Source organism: Perognathus longimembris, chromosome 1 (assembly GCF_023159225.1).
Source record: "Perognathus longimembris pacificus isolate PPM17 chromosome 1, ASM2315922v1, whole genome shotgun sequence".
NCBI lineage: Eukaryota > Metazoa > Chordata > Mammalia > Rodentia > Heteromyidae > Perognathus > Perognathus longimembris.
This window is the reverse complement of record NC_063161.1, coordinates 162903655-162920183: the sequence shown is the minus strand read 5'-3', so window position 1 is coordinate 162920183 and position 16529 is coordinate 162903655. Positions and strand designations below refer to the sequence as shown.

At 44.6% G+C, this 16529-nt stretch overlaps 1 protein-coding gene across 1 annotated transcript in view; it reads right to left on the bottom strand.

Moving 5' to 3' along the window:
- Positions 1-16529, bottom strand: part of Cacna1b (calcium voltage-gated channel subunit alpha1 B) — a 165556-nt gene that overhangs the window by 119817 nt on the left and 29210 nt on the right. Inside the window, exons 6-7 of the mRNA XM_048347216.1 lie at positions 14576-14766; positions 703-806 (exon numbers count right to left, since the gene is read on the bottom strand). Coding sequence (XP_048203173.1) covers positions 703-806; positions 14576-14766 — 295 coding nt within the window. The remainder of the gene's footprint in view (positions 1-702; positions 807-14575; positions 14767-16529) is intronic.

Sequence of the window (16529 nt, the reverse complement as noted above, 5' to 3'; positions counted from 1 at the left end):
GGGACCTGATGCTCAAGTGGAGGTATAGAGGCAGGTCAGGCTTGATGCCCTCTACCTCCTTTAAAGCATAGCTCATTCCGTTTTGCAAGGGAAGGAGGCCCAAATACCAGCCCCACAGCAGGACAAGAGGAGGCAACTTGCCCAAAGGCAAGCCAGCCTGCTACATCTCAATTCCAGTGAGGGCTCTGGAAGCATCTTCCTTAAGAGGGACTCCCCTCCCGGTACGCTTCCTTACCTTTTCCTGGAGCTTCTCAGTGTGGAGATGAACTAGGACGACAGGGCAGTGTGAAACTTGGGGTGAAGTGCTAAGAGTGAGGGCTGTGCTCAGGGGCTGTAGTGAGGCTCTCTGTGCTCAGGAGGCTGCCCAGTCACCCCAGCACAGAAAAAGCCCCGGTGGGATGCTAAAGAAGCTCACCACAGAAGCAAGGCAAAGGGCAAGGGCAAGAAGAGGGAAGCCAGGGAGTGGTCAAGGAATAGGTCAGGACAGGGCACAAAGGAAAGGCTAGCAAAACCAGGACAATGGGAATAAGGCACAGAGGGTATCCCATGCTATGTGCCCACTTCTAACTTCACTGCTACTATCTCTCAGCCTGAGGACAGGAAGGATACCCACAACACCCCCAAGATAACCCTGGGAACACACAGGTAGCCCATGAGTCTATGAAGACCTGAGAGTAGAGGGGACAGTCCCATGTGACTTACCCTGAGAGCACACCCAGAACCAGGTTGAGCATGAAAAAGGAGCCGATGATGATGAGAGGAATAAAGTACAGCCAGTTCCAGGTGTTGCCAGCAGCATCATTGGTCTGGAAGCAAAGAAAAGGGGATGAGGAAGGACAAATATACAACCCTAGTCACAGAAGTGTCTCTGGCCCCTAGCAGGCCTCCTCAGAAAAGAACAGCTTTTTCAAGGTGTTGGTGGTTCATGCCTGTAATCTCAGAAGGCTGAGACCTGAGGATTGCGGTTCAAAGCCAGCCCAGGCAAGAAAGACTGTGAGACTCCTATCTCCAATTAACTACCAGAAAACCAGAAGTGGTGCTGTAGCTCAAGTGGTACAGCACTAGCCTTGAGCTGAAGAGCTCAGGGATAGTGCCCAGGCCCAGAGTTCAAGCCCCACAATTGACAAAAAAAAAAAAACTGGAGGCAGGGCTCAAGTGGTAGAACACCAACTGCAAACAGAAAAAGCCAAATGAGAGGGCTGGGGGTTCAAGCCCCAGAATCAGCATCAAACAAAGAAAAAAATAGAAAAAGAAATAAAAAGTTCCACTTCTAAGAAGGTGAAATAAGACACATAAACATCCATACTCCTCCCACTTAAGTTACATATATAAAGCACAGGAAGACCTGGGAGCTCAGAATCTAAGATGAGTACCCAGGTTTTCTCTTTGCCTGGTATATCCCAGATTTGGAACTGAAGAAACTCAAACCTTGGAAGCAAAAAAAAAAAAAAAAAGCATTAACAAAAGCCAGCTTTCCCTGACCAGAGGAACAAGAGGTGATAGCTTGGCAAGACAGAAAACTTTTAGACTGAAATTTTAGTATAGTTGAACTGCTCCAGGCAAATATCAAAGAAACCTCTGGTGACACCTCCTCCTCAAGCTAACTGTCAAAGACAGCCAAGTAAGGAGGCAATTTTACAGGAAATTAGAAAATAAACTGAACTAAATTAAAATGAGAATAAAATATATTAAATTTGTAGGACACAGCCAAAACAGTGCCAAGAGAGAATTTTATATTTATAATATATATCATAAAGAAATAAAATCTCAAATCATCTGAGCTTATATTTCAAACAGACATAATTTTTTTTTGTTCAAAACAACATAGAAGTGGGTACCAGTGGTTCACACTTGTAATCTTAGCTACTCAGGAGGCTGCAATATGAAGATTCCAGTTCAGGGGCTGGGAATATGGCCTAGAGGTAAAGTGCTCATCTCATATACATGAAGCCCTGGGTTGGATTCCTCAGCACCACATATATAGAAGAAAAAAAAGCCAGAAGTAGTGCTGTTGCTCAAGTGGTAGAGTGCTAGCCTTGAGCAAAGAAGAAGAAGAGGAGGAGGAGGAGGAGGAGGAGGAGGAGGAGGAGGAGGAGGAGGAGGAGGAGGAGGAGGAGGAGGAGGAGGAAGGGGGGAGAGGGGGAGGGGAGGGGGAGGGGAGGAGGGGGGAGGAGGAGGACAGGGACAGTGCTCAGGCCCTGAGTTCAAGCCCCAGGACTGCCAAAAAACAACAACAACAACAAAGATTCCAGTTCAAAGTCAACCTGGGCAGGAAAGTCCATGAGACTCTCATCTCCAATTAACCACCCAAAAGGCAGAAGTGGAGCCATGGCTCAAGTGGTAGAGCACTAGCTTTGAGTAAAAAAGCTCAGAAATAGTGCCCAGGTCCTGCAATTAAGCCTCCAAACCAGTGCGCGCGCGCACACACACAGTAGCAGCAGCACAAACTCAAATGAAGCCATAAGAATTTTTTTTTCTTGCCAGTCCTGGTGCTTGGACTCAGGGTCTGAGCACTGTCCCTGGCTTCTTTTTGCTCAAGGCTAGCACTCTGCCACTTGAGCCACAGCGCCACTTCTGGCCATTTTCTGTATATGTGGTGCTGGGGAACTGAACCCAGGGCTTCATGTATACAAGGCAAGCACTCTTGCCACTAGGCCATATCCCCAGCCCCAGAAATTTTTAAAAAGAAAGAACACTCATGGGGGGAAAGGGAAAGGGGGAGGGGGGAGGGGGGAAGGGGGCAATGAGGGAAGAGGTAACAAACAGTACAAGAAATGTATCCAATGCTTAAAGTATGAAACTGTAATCGCTCTGTATATCAGTTTGACAATAAAAAGAAAGAAGAGCAGAAATAACAAAATTGAAAACAGGAATATATAAAAGCAAAAAATATTGAAGGTGTAATTCAAGTGGTACAGCACCTGCATAGCAAACACAATGACCTATGTTGAAATCTCAGTACTGCCAAAAAGAAAAACTATATATATAATTGATGAAAAGAAAAACAGAAAAATTAAACTTCATCAAAACAAAAACCTTCTGTACTCCAAGCAACATCATCAAGAATGAATAGATAACCTCAAAATGGGAGAAGATATTCTAAAAAAACCACATATCTGATAAAGGGCCATTATTCAGAATATACAAATAACTCATCTAGGCTAACAATAGAAATATTGAAAATTGAACAGTCCATAAATATATATTGACAAATAGTATATAAATGGTGAGCAAGCACATAAAAGATCATCATTAAGGTATTAAAGAAATACAAATCAGAGCCAAAATTAGGTAATACTTCACATTCACTAGCTTGGTTAAAATTAAAAAGAGAGGCAATAACAAGTGCTGTATTAGAGAAACAAATGTTGTGTAGAGAAAACCTAAACTTGGGCTGGGAATATGGCCCAGTGTCAAGAGTGCTTGCCTTGTATACATGAAGCTCTGGGTTTGATTCCCCAGCACCACATATATAGGAAATGGCCAGAAGAGGCGCTGTGGCTCAAGTGGCAGAGTGCTAGCCTTGAGCAAAAAGAAGCCAGGGCCATGCTCAGGCCCTGAGTCCAAGGCCAGGACTGGCAAAAAAGAAAACCTAAACTTGTGCATTGCTAATAGGAATATTAAAATGGTTCAGCCACTGTGGAAAAGCTTGGTGGCATCCCCACCTTTGGGCCCCTAAAAAGAAAAAAATAAGGGGCTGGGAATATGGCCTAGTGGCAAGAGTGCTTGCCTCGTATACATGAAGCCCTGGGTTCAATTCCCCAGCACCACATATACAGAAAATGGCCAGAAGTGGCGCTGTGGCTCAAGTGGCAGAGTGCTAGCCTTGAACAAAAAGAAGCCAGGGACAGTGCTCAGGCCCTGAGTCCAAGGCCCAGGACTGGCAAAAAAAAAAAAAGTTTCCAATTCCTGGAATCCATTACAGTAAATAATATTTTAAATGTTCAGCGGAGAAATGCCTCTTGGTCCCTCCTCTAAGGGTAACCTTTAGTCTGACTGCTTGTGTGTGAATGCCTAGAGTTCTGTAGAGGTCAGCATGTCCAGTTGTATTTTAGCTCTAGCTTCCACATGTGAGAGAAAACATGCATTGTTTGTCTCTCTGAGATTAGTGTATTTCACTTAACATGATTTGTTCTGGATCCATCCATTTCCCTGAAAATAGCATATTATTCTTTCTAATGGATGAGTAAAATTCCATTGTGTATCTGTACCACATTTTTTGACCCAGGGCATCTTGTGAATAGTACAGCAATGAACATGGATGTGCAAGTATCTTTACCATATCCTAACTTGTAATGCTCTGGGTACATGCCCCAAAATTACATCCCAATTCATTTTATAAAGACAGTATTACTTTAATACAAAAATGGACACTGGGACAATGTCTACTTTAATATACTTAAGTTTAAAAAGAGAGACAGAGAGAGAGGGAAACCATGTGTAAGGTGTATAGGATGCACAGAAACTTTAACCCTAAAGTGGTACACATAATTTCCAGTAATAGCACACAGGCCAGAACTTATTATGCACCTTGACTTTCAAAAAACAGGGACAAGAATGTGTTCCTGGATGGAATCTATTCCCAAAATAATTCTAAACCACACAAAAAAATTGTAATAGACAAAGGCAGTGGAAAAAAAGAGACTAAGAGGAAATTTACAGATTCAAATTCTTCATGAATACAGATATAAAATCCTTAATAAAAACATTAACATATGGAATTCAGCAGTATGTAAAAATAACTCTATACCATGCCATGTGTGTAGAATTTATTCTCTGTGTGTAAACTTAACCTAATATTCAAAAATAAATTACAGGGTTCTCACCTGACACCGCCAATACGGTGTTCAGGTGTTTCATGGGGGTCAGCAGGGTGGCCTATGTTTCCTTTGGACCTTATGCTGGAAAGCTGGTGGTGACTGTAGATATTATTGGTCAGTACAGTACAGAGTGGATAAAGACAGGTCATGCCTTTCTAGTGCATGTAGCTCACTGACTTTATCCTCATGTTCCCACAATTGCCTATCAGAGGTACATGTGAAAAGCCTGGGAGAAAGTAGATATCAATACAAAATGGGCAACTACAAGGTAGGCCAAGAAGATTGAAGCCAGAGAAAGGAAATCCATACAGATTTTGATCACTACAAAGTCATGAAGGCAAAGAAAATGGGGAACCACTTCACCAAGAATTGTTTTCAAGCCAGGCACTGGTGGCTCACACCTGTAATCCTAGCTATTCAGGAGGCTGAGATCTAAGGATCCAGCCAGGCAGGAAAGTCTGTGAGACTCTTATCTCCAATTAACCACCAGAAAACCAGAAGTGGCACCGTGGCTCAAGTGGTAGAGGGCTAGCCTTGAGCTGAAGAGCTCAGGGACAGCGCCCAGGCCCAGAGTTGAAGACCCATGACCAAAAAAAAAAAAGAATTGTTTTCATTTCCTTTTGTCTTGTTTGTGGGTTTATCTGTCTTTGGAGGGTAAAGGAGGAACAGAAATGGAGGGACAAAAGGTGAACAAATGCAGCAGTGGTACTCACTAGACCCTATGCTGAAAATGACCTATATAATTTGTGGGTGGTGATGTGAGGGAAAAAGTGGGAGAGCGCAAGGGAAGGGGTGACACTCTCCAAAAAGAAATGCACCCCTTATCTGACTTATTGTAACTGTGACCCCTCTGTACATCACCTTTACAATAACAATAAATAAATTAGGGGGAAATAAGAATGAAGTTAAGAAATTTCAGAAAGCCTCCTTCTTGAAAGCTTGTCCCAAAAAAGCACCTGTTGTCAAGGCTGCCATTGCAGTTGTGGTTGCTGCAACAGCAGTTGCTAAAGATAAAAGTCCAGCCAAAGAGAGCTGATGATGGGGGCCAAGAAGCCTCCAGCCCAGGGGGGCTGCTGCCCAAAGAGCCACAGGCCAGCAAGCAGCACAGCCTCCAGAAGCTCAGAGAGTCTGAAAACCCCAGCCCAGAAAGCATCTGCTCCTAAAGCATCTGGCAAGAAAGCTTAAGTGGCTGTTAATAAAAAAAAAAAAAAAAAAAAAAAAAAAACGAAGGAACAAAGTTGCAGCACAATTTGTCATCGCTACAATATGGAACCAACCCAGATGTCCCTCAGTAGATGAGTGGATCAAGAAAATGTGGTACATACACACAATGAAATTGTATGCCTCTATCACAAAGAATGACATTGCCACAGTCGTAAGGAAATGGAAGGACTTGGAAAAAAATCATACTAAGTGAAGTGAGCCAGACACAAAGAAATAGAGACTCTGTGGTTTCTCTCATTAGGAATAATTAGTACATGTCTAAGATAATCCTAGCAGAAGATCACAATATCCCAATAGCTAGGTCCATAAGAACACATAAGATGATGCTAAGCGAAATTAACTCCAAGTTATAGAAACAAGTGGTTAATCATTGTTGTTGTTATTTTCAACATACCATACTGCCAGGCTAGATTTACCTCCCCTGGTGTGGGGATGCTAAGCTTACTCCCTTATCAGTGCTCCCCTTTTCACCCTCTCCCCTGGGCACCCGACCAGCGGGCAGCCAAGGTGGAGCAAAGGGACACGGGCTAGCCTAAGGTGCATGTGGCCGAATGAGATCCCCTTTTCCTCCCTCCTTACCCATCAAGGAAGCCAGGCGCAGATGGATCTTGGAGACGCTTCGGAGAGCAATCCAATTTAATCGGGAGGGGCTTACAGTAATATAGTAGTGATGACGAGGATTGAGCATGAGCTGGCGATAGGCTGGCGAGCTTGTCCATCCAAGAGCAGCTCCCAAGGACCTCCCTCATGGGCTAACGTCACTTCCCATAGTACCGCCCTCTGGGCAAAGCCAAGGAAGCACACGTGCTTGCTGGCACAAGGTGGGGGATGGTCTCAAAGCTTCCCCTTCTGGTTCTGGACTCAGAAGGAGATAGGTGTGGCTCACTTCCACACTGCCCCAGGGCTGGGGGAAGGGCGGCGTCTCAGGAGCGCTCTCCTCTCCCTTCCCCCCCTTAAGGCCAAGATGAATCCCCAACACCATACGAAATTATGTCCTTTTTCTTTTGTCTGTCTGTCTTTCTTTCTTTTTTTTTTTCCAGTCCTGAGGCTTGAACTCAGGGCCTGAGCACTGTCCCTGGCTTCTTTTTGCTCAAGACTAGCACTCAATCACTTGAGCCACAGCGCCACTTCTGGCTGTTTCTGTTTATGTGGTGCTGATGAATTGAACCCAGGGCTTCATGCATGCAAGGCAAGCACTCTACCCCTAAGCCATATTCCCAGCCCTCTTTTGTCTTCCTTTCCTGTGGCTTTACCCCTGATATCACTGTAACTGATTTTGGTATCCTGGATATTGTATATACGTGTATTGAAACTAGGGAAGGGAAAGGGAATAGCAAAATCAAGAGACAAAGGATAAAAAGACAAACCAATGCAACAGCAATGCTTAGAAAATGATATGGTATAAACCAACTGTACAACTCATGGGAGGGAGGGAAATGGGGAGGGGGAAGGCGGGGGGAAAATGAGGGAGGAGGTAACAAGTTGGATAAGAAATGTACACATTGCCTTACGTATGTAACTGTAACCCTCTGTACATCACTTTGGCAATAAAGAAATTAATTTTTTATGAGGCAAGCACTCTTGCCACTAGGCCATATCCCCAGCCCCGAAATTAATTTTTTAAAAGGAACAAAGGGGAGCCAGGAACATGGCCTAGTGGCAAGAGTGCTTGCCTCGTATACATGAAGCCCTGGGTTTGATTCCCCCGCACCACATAAATAAAAAACGGACAGAAGTGGTGCTGTGGTTCAAGTGGCAGAGTGCTAGCCTTGATCAAAGGGAAGCCAAGGACAATGCTCAGGCCCTGAGTCCAAGGCCCAGGACTGGCAAAAAAAAAAAAAAAAAGGAACAAAGGTTCTTTTTGACATGTTGAAAATAAATAAATGAATAAATAAGAGAGCTTAAGGAGGGGAATGAGACTAGAGGGGCAAATATGATCAAGGTATATTACAGGCATGTATAGGAATATCACAGTAAGACCCCTCACCTTGTACAATTAATATGCAACAGTATATTTTTGAAAGAAGAAAAATTAATCATAATTCACCATATTAACTAAAGAAAAACAATCACATGATCAAATCAGTGCAAAAAAGAAAAAAGAAAGAAAAAAACCAAAACACCCTGCAATGCTACCTGTCAGGATGGTGAGCATGAAACCCAATGGAGCTGTCAGACCTAACCAGAATGCAGCAAGACTGGATTGATCTCACACTGCTAGCAGGAATATGAGCATGAACACTCTTCTGGGAAAGTTTCAGTTTCTTAACTAAACGTAAATATGCAAGCCAAAACGTGCACTCTTGAGCATTTATCAGAGAGAAAGGAAAACCTGTGTTTTCATTAAAAAAAAAATGCATGCATAAATGTGTACAGCAATGATGCGCAAGATCACCCCAAAGTAGAAACAACCTAGATACTGTTCCACAGATGAATGGTTAAAAACACTGTGGTAGTCCATGCCGTGGAGCCCTGGAAACTGGCACATGGTGATCTGGACTGAGCTTGGGAAAATCAGGCTGGAGGGAGACGGCCAACACCAAAACATTACATACATTCTGGTCTTCTCAGCATGACATTTTTGAAATGGATGGTGAAATAACAGACAAGTGGTAGAGATGGAGGAGAAGAGACGGGCATGATTACATCACAGTGCAAAGCACCCTCCAACTGACAGAGGGTTCTGAACCCTAACTGGATTGGTACCAACATCCTGTTGATGGAGGCTGTAGTTCTGCAGCTGTTGCTAGAGAGATCTATCTATCACATCTTGGGGCTTCATGTGAATATACAACTGTCTCAAAAAACTTAGAAAGTTCAGTTTACCACACACATAGCTGGTCCTGCAATTCTGACTACATGAGAGAAGATCATAGTGGGAGGCCAGCCTGGACCTAACGGTTATGAGAGCCTATCTCAGCCATTAGACCGGCATGGTGACCTATACCTGTCATGCACACCACGGGGGAAGCACAGGGGCCAAGTGAAGTGGTGCACAACCCTTTCTCCAACAACCAAGGAAAACATAAATAGGAGGATGGCAGTCCAACCTACTCAGAACATAAAGTAAGACTTTATCTTGAAAATAACCAATACAAAAGGAACTGGGAGAGAAGATCAAGTGGTAGAGCTCCTGCTTAGCAAGTGCAAGGCCCTGAGTTCAAAGCCCAATATAGAAAGTGGTCTTCCCACCTTGTATCTGAATGTTTGTTCTGTGGAAGAAACAGACATGTGGTTTCTGTCCCGGAGTCTGCACACCAGGCAGCTCAAGCTTCTCCTTCTCAGGCATCCATCCCTGGAGGTCTACAGGCCTGAGCCCCTGAGAGACCTGCTAGAGTTTGTGGCCCATACCCTGGAGACGCTGGTCCTGGATCTCTGTAACCTGACTAATGCGCAGCTATATGCCATCCTGCCAGCCCTGAGCCAGTGCTCCCAGCTCCACTTCCTCAGTTTCTATGGCCCATCTCCTTGGCCACCCTTCAAGAGCTCCTGAGCCACAGGGCCAGGATGGTCCATTTGAGATGAGGCCTCTATTCTGCTCCTCTATAGAGCTACAGAGACCAAGAGGATGGTGAGCCAGGGGATATTGACCTTGAGCGATTCCCAGAAGTTCTGGCTAAGGTGGCACAGGCATTGAGAGAAATGATGCCAACCCACAAGGTCCAAATTGGTACCAAATATTGTCCTGAAAGGAGGAAGTACTGATTCTATCTTGCCTGGAGCGTGGTGGTTCCTGGGTGACCACAGAGGAGAACTTAATTGGCCTTTCTGATCTGCCTGTGTAGTCAGCCATCTCTCTCCTAAAATCCCTTCTCTGCATCAGAAATGAAAGCCAGGACAGAAGTGTGCTCCCCAGGACACACTGCAAATTCAGCTATTTCATTCAATCTTAGCTCTGGAACTGCAGGAGAGTTTGAGCTCATTTGGGGGTACATGTGTCCTGTGCACACTCCATCAGAAATCTGGAGTGAATCAAGCCTGGAAAGAACTGGAATACGATCTTGTTTCTCTGAATGTTTGTAAGAAAACCTCTAAGTGGTGGGATAATAGATTCCTATGTGTAATTTACTGTATCTATCAAACAAAAATAAAATGGAAAAGAAAAAAGAAAAAGAAAGTTGTCTTCCCTTCATGTCACATCCCCTGTAGCCACAGCCTGTTGCTCTGCTCCCCGTGAAAGGGCAATCTACACTAGCACTCTCATTTCCTTGTCCCTTGCCCACTAGCCTATAGTCTCAGGGTATAATACCACTACTGAGACTGTTCTTGTCAAAAATAAGGATGGAACTCAGTAGAACACTTGTCTAGCATGTGCAGGACCCTGGGTTTGATCCTCAAAAATCACACACACAAAAAAAGAAAGAAACATCCTTGTCAAGTTTACCTACAACCTTCATCTTGTCACATGCAATTGTCAGAGTTTTCTTTTTTTTTCTTTTTTTTTCTTTTTTTTTTTTTTTTTTTTTGCCAGTCCTGGGCTGGACTCAGGGCCTGAGCACTGTCCCTGACTTCTCAAGGCTCAAGGCTAGCACTCTGCCACTTGAACCACAGCGCCACTTCTGGCCATTTTCTAAATATGTGGTGCTGGGGAATTGAACCCAGGGCTTCAAGTATACAAGGCAAGCACTCTTGCCACTAAGCCATATTCCCAGCCCGTCAGAGTTTTCTTTCCATCTTTTTTTTTTATCTCTTTCCTACAGCTGGCCCAGTGAAGGTCTTCTGAAACTGCTGACTTTCTTTCCAGCTGACCTCTGAATGTGGAATTCTCTCAGGATGAGTCTTTGGGCTTGTCTTCTTTGTTACACTCACTACTGGGTGGTCTCATACTGTCCTACAAGTCTGAACACCACTCATGTGCCAATAACTCCAAATATACAACCTTAGCCTCTGTCCCTGCTAAGATATCTCCCACATGTACAACATTTCCACTTTAGCGGAAATAGCTAGCAACTGTATGGAGCTGAAAACACTGAATCCTTGAGTTCCCATCACTACCTTTCACTAAACCAGTCAGGCAAACACCTTGCTCCCAATTCTCCCCTTCTCAGCAAAAAAGCCCTTCTTTCCCAAATAACTCAAGTCATATCACCTCTTATTCCTTTACACTGAGTATCTAATCTATGAGCAAGTCCTCTTCATGTAAACATCACAATGCAGTCCTCACATCTGTGAATACTCTTCTTGAGATCTACATATGGCTAATGCAATGAACACCAGCCCCACATTATGTTGTCATCAGTGTCCTTTGCTTCCTGCTGTTCCTCTGAGCATGATGGCGCAGTGCCCTACCCAGGCCCCGGATGAAAATTTAGGCAAGTCCCAGTCTTTCCTAATAACTTCTAGGCAATAAGAAGTTCTACAATCACAAGTTGAAAACACATCATGATTCAGTAATCAAAAGTTCCCAGTTCCCACTAAAAATAATCTGTTTGATATGCTTTCTGCCATGAGCTGTTCTGAGCTGAATGCCATGGCTGGCTCCTTCAGTGTAAAGAGAAGGCACGGCTTCTCCTTGCTCTTCCATGCCCAGCATTGTTCCTCCTTCTCCAGCTTGCTGATTAGGGTGCTGACCTCAATGCTGTCAAAGCAAAGGGTGGGGGGACACAAAGAATGGACACACTTGTCCTGTGGTTTCCAGCTCTCTAGTCCACCAGAAAGTCTTCTGATTCATTCCTTACAGGGCATTTCTGTGATCTCTTCTGGTTCCTCTTCTGACTGTCCTTGCTTTCCAAAGCACAGGCAAGTTCTTTCTCCTCTGGCTGAAGAGCCCCACTATCTCTACTGACTGCTATCAGTCCACTCCATTGAGACACCATCATTCTGTCCTGGCTACAAACTCTCCTCTGATGACAGCTTGTCTGAGAAAACTGCACATGCCCTCCCCTGCTCTTCACCTGTGATGCAGATTAACAGCTTCTTTCCATGTAGAACCCAAGCCCCTTTTTCTGTCACTGGTTTGGAGGTAGAGCAAGCACTCTCCTGAGAATCATTTCCAAAGTCCTGTCCCATCTCTAGCAGCCTGAGTGCCCTTACTGTGGGGGTGCCTGTTGCCACCACTGACCCAAGTTTAAAGCACATCCTGTAGGTGTACATGTCTGGTTCCCAGGTATTACCAGGCCTTTCTCTCTCAGCACCCTCTAACTCCCCACTCCCCACTTCCCACCCACTTCATGGTCCTGGAGGACTGAATTCTGCCTGCTCATCGCTGTACAAACTATCTGGTGGTTTATACTGAAGTATGTGGCCCTCTCCCACCAGGTCTGTTGCCCCAAGGTCTGGGTCCTGCCATCCCCTCCTTGGGCACAGTCAGATAGGGGCATTTGTGTCACCTACAACCACTGGCTAAATCCCTGAAAAGTCCTGGTCATAAAGACCTTTGCCTGGGTGGCTGACAGGAATGTGGCCAGTTTGGATCTTTTCTGTCCCTTTGTGGAAGATGTTCATTGACTGGCTACAGGGAGAGAACAGCAAAACTCCTCATCACTGTCATTGCCCCTGTTCCCCATTCCCTCCATCGGTATGTCATCAGACATGACTCTCACCCAGGGAGAAATCAATTTCAATGGACCCTGGGCCAACTTTTGATGAACAATTCCTCTGACAACTTCTGAGGAGATGAAAAGACCAGCCCTACAGGCATTTACCAAGCACTGCCGAGTGCTTACCTCAGAGGTCATCTCCATAGGGAGATCTACTCCATACAGAGGCCCAGAAGGCCCAATTTCCCCTTTCCTCCTGGCTAACAACATGTGTGTACACAACTGCCAGCGGCTGTGGAGGGAAGTAGACTTCCGGGCAATTGGCCCACCCTCAGTGCACAAGAGATACCCTCCAAGTGGCCATGAGTACCCTGTGCTTTTGCCTTCCCCCTCCAAACAGCACCCCCAGCAGCAAACATCTTCCTGCTATCCTTCAAAAATAGTCAGCAGCCAGAGCTTCTCAGATTCCTGTTCACCTCATTCTCTACTCTCCCAAGTCCTCAAGGCAGTCATCAAATGGTTCTCATGCCCTGGTGGCTTACAAACCTCTTACAGGTGGGATGAGAGGTAATAGGAGTGTCTTCCTACAAAGAAGACATTGAGATTTGCTAAGAAGTTAGGGGCAGAATCATTAAGAATTCCCAGTAGGAAACAACCCAGATGCCCCACTACAGATGAATGGATGCAAAAAATGTGGTACCTGTACATAATGGAATACTACATAGCAATTAGAAATGATAAAATAATGGCATTCGCAGGGAAATGGTCAGATCTTGAACAAATAATGTTGACCGAGACAAGCCTAGAGCACAGAGAACAAAGGCACTGATATGTGGTCATTGGGGGGTGGGGGAGAACAGTAGAGATCATGTCTGTAAAATAACAAACCTCGGGCTGGGAATATGGCCTAGTGGCAAGAGTGCTTGCCTCATATACATGAAGCCCTGGGTTCGATTCCCCAGCACCATATATGTAGAAAATGGCCAGAAGTGGCGCTGGGGCTCAAGTGGCAGAGTGCTTTTTTCCTTGAGCAAAAAGAAGCCAGGGACAGTGCTCAGGCCCTGAGTCCAAGGCCCAGGACTGGCAAAAAATAATAATAAAATAAAAAATAACAAACTTCTTTTCAAATGGTATTTCCACATGTTTTCGTTATGTCTTTATATTATGTTTCTAAAACTAAACAATTACTACATATAAAAAGGTCTAAGATAGACCTATCAGAGGATCACAAGAGCTCAACAGCTACGTACATATGATTATATAAGATGAGGCTAAGCAAAATGAACTCCAAGAGATGGAAACAGGAGGATTTGATTGTTGTCGTTACATTTAATGTACTAGGTGAATTTCCTGTGGCATACCCCCTGTGGTCACTGTATATGATTTTGGTACACTGGATATTGTATATTTGCTTATCTGAACTAGGGAAGAGAAAGAAAAATGAGGGAGGGTCTAACAAATATGACAAGATATGTACTCACTACCTTATTATGTAACTGTACCCCCTCTGTACACCACCTTGTCAATAAAATTTAATTTAAAAAAAAAAAGAATTCCCAGTAGAATGAAAAAGAGTGAGATGGGTTGTCAAGTCCCTCAGTAGCCATAATATCCTTGACTTCACCATGGCCAACCAACCCAGACAGCCATAAACTAATGAGATGGCATGGGGAAACTGGAGTGGAAATAGTATCGGACAAAATGCAAAGGGAACAAATGTACAAAGCATAGGCTCCCACCCCAGAAATAAGCATGATTCCTGTGATTCAGGAATTTTCCTGGGCCTCAGTCCAGTGCAGCTCTACTCACCAGGAAGCCTGGGCAGGAGAGACCCCTCACCTGAGGGTCTAGAGCAAGACTTTGAGTTGGTGACTGACTTTAGGACTCTAATGGAGTTTCTGGATACCAGGGCCCATATTTCATTCAAAGGAAAGGAAAGGAGCCAAGGCTCAAGGACAGACTATTAGCTAGAACTGACTCAATGGGATCCCCAGAGGCACTATTCCAGAAAAAATGAGTCCACCCCCAAACCCAGGGCCAAATGCAACTCACATTGTAGAGGATATCTGTCCAACCCTCCATGGTGATGCACTGAAACACTGTCAAGATGGCAAACAGGATGTTGTCAAAGTTGGTGATACCAAAGTTGGGTCCTTCCCAGTACTCCCGGCACTCCGTGTCCCCCTCACACAGCCGGGCTGGAGCCTCCTTGCCACAGGGGAAGTCACCCACAGGGTCTGCATCTGTGAGAAGGAGAATGATGTGGATCTGAGCTCAGACCAAGCTCTCTGACCCCCACTGGGAGTCCTGAGCTCTGACAAACTCACTTCACAGGGACAGGAGTCGAGTACTTCAAAAACCTTCCATCAGTGCCATCTGTACCTGTACCAACTTTTTGTTTGTTTTTTGTTTTTGCCAGTCCTGGGGCTTGGACTCAGAGCCTGAGCACTGTCCCTGGCTTCTTTTTTCTCAAAGCTAACACTCTACCACTTGAGCCACAGTGCCATTTCTGGCTTTTTTTTTTTTTTTTCTGTGTATGTGGTGCTGAGGAATCCAACCCAGGGCTTCAGGTATGCAAGGCTAGCTAGCACTCTACCGCTAAGCCATATTCCCAGCTCCCTGCACCAAGTTTTGACTCCTACCTACAAATACCTCTACCTGAACTCAGAATCTACCCTCACAGGAAAACCTGGTCAGCATTTCCCTGTTTCCTGAAGCCCGCCCATCAGGTACTCAAACATGCTCCATAGTTCTTTATATTGAAATCAAAGCAAAAAAAAAAAAAGAAAAATCCTGCCTTTCAATTGTTTCTACCACTACCACCCTGATTTCTCCTTTCTCTACAGCCAAACTACAAGACTGAGAAATACTAAAGTTAATACTCACAAAGTTTATTTCTCCCTCTCCAAATATCTTGGTAAAGAAGCCATCACATAAGTCTAATTATAGAAAATTGAGTCCTTTCTGTTGACAGCTTGGTTTGTTTCCTTTAGGGGAAATGGGCAGCACTGGCGTTTGAACTCATGGCTGTGACTTGCCTGGGAGGCATTCTACCACTTGAGTCACACCCTCAGCGCTATCCTCGTTTCTAATTCTTTTTTTTTGTCAGCGGTGGGGCTTGAACTCAGGGCCTGGGCGCTTGTCCCTGAGCTCTTCAGCTCAAGGCTAGCTCTACCACTTGAGCCATAGGACCATTTCTGGTTTTCTGGTAGTTAACTGGAGATAAGAGTCTCATGGACATTCCTGCCTGGGCTGGCTTTGAACCTCGATCCTCAGATCTCAGCCTCCTGAGTAGCTAGGATTACAAGTGTGAACCACTGGTGCCTGGCTCCTTTCTAATTCTTGACAGAACTTTTCTTCTTTTTCTTGTCTCATGGCACTGGTCATAACTGTATAGATTAGAGGTGACTATTTTTGCCCTTGTTTTGCTTGTAACATTAACAAAAACTTCTTAACTTATAATGAAGTTTGGGGGCTGGGAATGTGGCTTAGCAGTAGAGCGCTTGCCTAGCATGCCTGAAGCCTTGGGTTCGATTCCTCAGCACCACATACACAGAAAACACCTGAAGTGGCACGCTGTGGCTCAAGTGGTAGAGTGCTATCCTTGAGGAAAAGAGGGAAAAAAAAACACAAAGCAAATAATAAAGCTTGATGTTTGCAATAAATTTTAAGGAATTTGAGAAAAATTATCTTCTAATTCCAATTTGATAAAAGTTTTTATTGAAATTGTGAATAATCTAAATTTTAGTAAAAGCTTTTCCCATATCTAAAAAATGGTAATATGGGTTTTCTCCTTTAATATAATTATACCTCAAACCCCAGACTCTCTCCTACATTCACATACAAGATTCAGAAAATCCTCTAGCTTTATCTACAACATACATCCTGGATAGCCCAACTACCTCTAGCAGCTCCTCATCTCTGGCCACTATCACCACCCAAGATCTCCCCAGTCAATCCTGCCTCTGCCCCAGCCTCTGCCTCCCCACAGCAGTCAGAAAGACAG